Source organism: Zeus faber (genome assembly GCF_960531495.2).
Source record: "Zeus faber genome assembly, chromosome: 1".
NCBI lineage: Eukaryota > Metazoa > Chordata > Actinopteri > Zeiformes > Zeidae > Zeus > Zeus faber.
In genome coordinates this window covers 1,173,114-1,178,113 of record NC_137193.1, presented here as the reverse complement: position 1 = coordinate 1,178,113, position 5,000 = coordinate 1,173,114, and the positions used below count along the sequence as shown (strand labels likewise).

The following is a 5,000-nucleotide window of genomic DNA, read 5'->3' as shown; positions in this document are numbered from 1 at the left end:
GTCCTGTGGTCTTGTGGTCTTGTCGTCCTGTGGTCCCGCTGGTCCTGTGGTCCTGTGGTCTTGTGGGCCTGTGGTCCCGCTGGTCCTGTGGTCCTGTGGTCTTGTCGTCCTGTGGTCCCACTGGTCCTGTGGTCCTGTGGTCTTGTGGGCCTGTGGTCCCGCTGGTCCTGTGGTCCCGTGGTCCTGTGGTCCCGCTGGTCCTGTGGTCCTGTGGTCTTGTCATCCTGTGATCCCGCTGGTCCTGTGGTCCTGTGGTCTTGTCGTCCTGTGGTCCCACTGGTCCTGTGGTCTTGTGGGCCTGTGGTCCCGCTGGTCCTGTGGTCCCGTGGTCCTGTGGTCCTGTGGTCCTTCTGGTCCTGTGATCCTGCTGGTCCCGCTGGTCCTGTGGTCCTGTGGTCTTGTGGTCTTGTCGTCCTGTGGTCCCGCTGGTCCTGTGGTCCTGTGGTCTTGTGGGCCTGTGGTCCCGCTGGTCCTGTGGTCCCGTGGTCCTGTGGTCCCGCTGGTCCTGTGGTCCTGTGGTCTTGTCATCCTGTGATCCCGCTGATCCTGTGGTCCTGTGGTCTTGTCGTCCTGTGGTCCCACTGGTCCTGTGGTCCTGTGGTCTTGTGGGCCTGTGGTCCCGCTGGTCCTGTGGTCCCGTGGTCCTGTGGTCCTGCTAGTCCTGTGGTCTTGTGGTCCTGCTGGGACTGTTGGACAGTTTGAGGAGCTCTGAGGGGGGACGGGGCAGGAGGTTTGGGGCAGAATGACGCCACTCAAGCTGGAGACCGTTTGGTGGGAAAACACCAAGACTGTCTGGGTGGAGGTGAAGGACAACACGGTGCTGAAATACGGAGCCCTGACCGCTGTCAGCGTCATTGGTAGGTTATCTCTCTGTCCGTCAATCTGTCCGTCTGTCTGTCTGTCTGTCTGTCTGTCTGTCTGTTCATCAGCCTGTGTGTCACAGTCTGTCACCCTGTCAGTCCGTCTGTCTGTCCGTCACCCTGTCCATCCGTCTGTCTGTCTGTCTGTCTGTCCGTCACCCTGTGAGTCACACTGTCTGTCACCCTGTCTGTCCATCTGTCTGTCCGTCCATCTGTCCGTCACCCTGTCCATCCGTCTGTCTGTCTGTCTGTCCGTCACCCTGTGAGTCACACTGTCTGTCACCCTGTCTGTCCGTCTGTCTGTCTGTCCGTCCATCTGTCCGTCACCCTGTCTCTCAGAATCAGAACCTGTTTATTGGAAGTACGTGTTCATACACAAGGAATGTCTCTTTGTCAGAGTCTGTGCATTGTAGTGCATAAAGTCCAAAAAACAAATTACACAGAATTTACAAAATGTGCTCCATGCATGAGAATCCAAATGACTCGCCATCCCACAATTAAATGATTGAATCCAATTCATAAGAATGAAGAAAATGGTGGAGTGAGTGGGTGAGTCTCCACAGTATTTTCTTGAGATTAGCGGTTGTTTTGTCAATCAGATTAGCAGCAGGCTCTTTGTTAAATTCCTGGAGCGTCCTGTACAGTATGCCACGTCTGCCCCCCAACAGCACAGCACCAGCCTCGTTAAAGTGCGGTGGATCCAGGCAGAGAGCGAGCACGGAGCAGTCCCCAGCATTAAAAACACAGTCGGTAGCATGTTGTGCCCAAACAGCAGCTCCCTCAGCACCATCCCCTTAAGTTTAAGGGTTTACTGCAGTAATGCGCTTACGTGTCTCTGCTACTGGCTGGGAAGTTCTGGAGCGGGGAAGGAGATTCGCGAAGTTAAAATCAACGGTTCGGTGAATCTATTTGAAATCACACGGATTCCAGACAAACATTAATTTTACTGTTGAGACAAGAAAGCGGATGTGTTGCCTGGGGGCGGGAATCACCGTCACGATACATTTCTAACGATGCAATACTATTGTGGCACTTAACGATTAGAGCTGCAACTTACGATTATTTTCATCATCGACAAATCTTTCAATTATTTTCTCTTATAATCGATTAGATGTTTTGTCCATAAAATGTTAAAAATGTGGATGTCTGTTTCCCAAAAGCCAAGAGGACGTCCTCAAATGTTGTGTTTTGTCACAAGCCAAAGATATTCAGTTGACTGTCATACTGCACCAAATATGGAAGGAAACATTCACACCTAACAAGCTGCAGCCAGAGGATGTGGAAATTCTTTTCTTAAAAAAATATTTAAAACGATTAAACTACTATCAAAATTGTTGGCGATTAATTGAATAGTTGGCAATTAATCGATTAATTGACTAATCTCTCATCGCAGCTCTAATCATGATGGATGGCCAAGTGGAAGCATCAAGAAAAGCCTGAGTGATTCACCACAAAATCTGTCGTATTAAAGAAGGAAAGAATGTTCAAAATGATTCAAATGAGGAGGTGATTTCATACCTTTGCTCACTGATAACGTATCGCACGAGGAGGTGTTGTCATGGTGACAGCGTGGATGCACTATCGATCGAGGCCTGGTGGCTCTGCAGCGGTGGATCACAGGAGGAGGTGTTGTCATGGTAACGTTTCGTTGTCATGGTCACACCGTGTATGTGCTTTCGATCCAGGCCTGGTGGCTCTGCGAAGGTGGATCACAGGAGGAGTGTGCCGCAGCCAGGCCACGCTGCAGGGGAAGACAGTGCTCATCACCGGGGCCAACACCGGCATCGGCAAGGAGACGGCTCGGGACATGGCCAGGAGAGGTGAGGGCCCGAGAGACCACCTGGCGCTGAGCAGGGGCCGCCGGGTGGGGGCCTCTGCAAGTGCACTGAGAGTCTAAAATGATTTAACGTGCAGACCAATGCATGTTGTCCCACAATAGCAATACTGTATATGTTTTATTGAACTTGGTGGAATACTCTATTCTGATTGGTCAACAGCGCCAACCAGCAGTCAGTTATTTCTGAATAATGATCATCTGTCTATCTATCATCAGTCTGTCTGTCCATCCATCCTGCAGGAGCCAGGGTGGTGCTGGCCTGCAGGGACCTCTCCAGGGCGGAGGAGGCGGCCCTGGATATACGCTCCTCCACAGGGAGCAGCAGTGTGCTGGTGCGCCATCTGGACCTGCCTCCATGAGCTCTGTACGGAGCTTCAGCTGCAGGTTCCTGCAGGAGGAGCCGCGCCTGGACCTGCTCATCAACAACGCAGGTGGCTCTGTCTCGTCCCGCTCTTCCCTCCCTTCCCTGGATAGACAGGCTGGGGTACTGCCATGTCTAAGTGTGTAGGCCTGTTTTTAATTATGCATCAATATATATTTTTATTTCTATACCTTCATTTTCCTTTTCTATCATGTATTGTATGCAAAGCACTTTGAATTACTCTTACTTACCTTCTTTCGCTCCTTTTATCTTACTTCCTGTTATGGTTGAGGTTAGTGAACACAAGCACAAGACACAGACAAGAATAGTGTTAAATAAAAACTGGGATATATTGAGGTGAACAAGGGTATGGATCGGCAGGCAGGGAAGGTCAGGCAAGCAGGTGGGCAAGGTCGGCCAGGCAAGTGAGGAAGGTCGGGCAGGCAAGTGGGGAGGTCAGGCAGGCAGGTGGGGAACGTCGGGCAGGCAGGTGGGGAAGGTCGGCCCGGCTTGAGGAAGGTCGGGCAGGCAAGTGGGGAGGTCAGGCAGGCAGGTGGGGAAGGTCGGGCAGGCAGGTGGGGAAGGTAAGGCAGGCAGATGGGAAAGGGCGGGCAGGCAGGTGGGGAAGTTCGGGCAGGCAGGTGGGGCAGGTCGGGAAGGCAGGTGGGGAAGGTTAGGCAGCCAGTGGGGGAAGGTCGGGTAGGCCTTTCCCTTCCCTTGCCCACTTTCTTTCTTACTTTTTCTCTTTCCTTCCCTTTTTCCTAACTCCCCTCCCTCCCCTCTCCAGGAGTGATGATGTGTCCAGAGACCATGACGGAGGACGGCTTTGAGCTGCAGCTGGCTGTTAACCACCTGGGTCACTTCCTGCTGACCAACCTGCTGCTGGGGCTCCTGAAGAGCTCCGGCCCAAGCCGGGTCGTCACTGTGTCCAGCGTGGCCCACAAAGGAGGTGGATGTTTACAAAATCCACAACCGGTTTTTACATGTTACATTACATTACATTACATTACATTACATTGATCAGACGCTTTTATCCAAAGCGACTTACAATTATTCAAACACCGACGGACGCAGCCATCAGGAGCAATTAGGGGTTAAGTGTCTTGCTCAAGGACACTACAGCATGCTAGCAGGAGGAGCCTGGGATCCAACCAGCAACCTTTAGATCACTAGACCACCAGCTCTACCTCCTGAGCTACCATCCATCCCCTTTTACCATCCCACATGTCATGAATAAGGGAATCTAGCGTGTAATCATCAGCCGTACAGTATTTGCCAACCATTCTGATTTTACCGCACACCACCACGCCGACCGCACGCCACCACGCTCACCATGCACAACCTTTATTTCAATCTGATTGGATAGTTATAAAGAAGCAGGAGAATGGGTCAAACTTTGTGTCAAATTTCCCATGGCGGGGGCCCTCTGGCGCTCAGGGGCTGGATGGATGGATGGATAGATAGATAGACAGACAGACAGACAGATAGATAGATAGATAGATAGATAGATAGATAGATGGATAGATAGATAGATAGATAGATAGATAGATAGATAGATAGATAGATAGATAGATAGATAGATAGACAGACAGATAGATAGATAGATAGATAGATAGATAGATAGATAGATAGATAGATAGACAGACAGATAGATAGATAGATAGATAGATAGATAGATAGATAGATAGATGGATGGATGGATAGATAGATAGATAGATAGATAGATAGATGGATAGATAGATAGATAGATAGATAGATAGATAGATAGATAGATAGATAGATAGATAGATAGATAGATAGATAGATAGATAGATAGATAGATAGATGGTAAAAGGATGATGGATGGATAGATAGATAGATAGATGGATGGATGGAGGGTTAGATGGGGATGGATGTATAGATGGATGGATGGAGGGTTGGATGGGGATGGATGTATAGATGG

The 5,000-nt window shown here is 50.2% G+C and overlaps 1 protein-coding gene across 1 annotated transcript in view; it reads left to right on the top strand.

Moving 5' to 3' along the window:
- Positions 1–742: 742 nt before the first annotated feature.
- The window catches only part of LOC307239079 (retinol dehydrogenase 13), a gene marked incomplete at both ends in the record, with an annotated part of 5,587 nt that continues 1,329 nt past the window's right edge, over positions 743–5,000 (top strand). Inside the window, 5 exon segments of the mRNA XM_080012335.1 lie at positions 743–857; positions 2,546–2,680; positions 2,938–3,045; positions 3,048–3,128; positions 3,846–4,007. Coding sequence (XP_079868461.1) covers positions 743–857; positions 2,546–2,680; positions 2,938–3,045; positions 3,048–3,128; positions 3,846–4,007 — 601 coding nt within the window.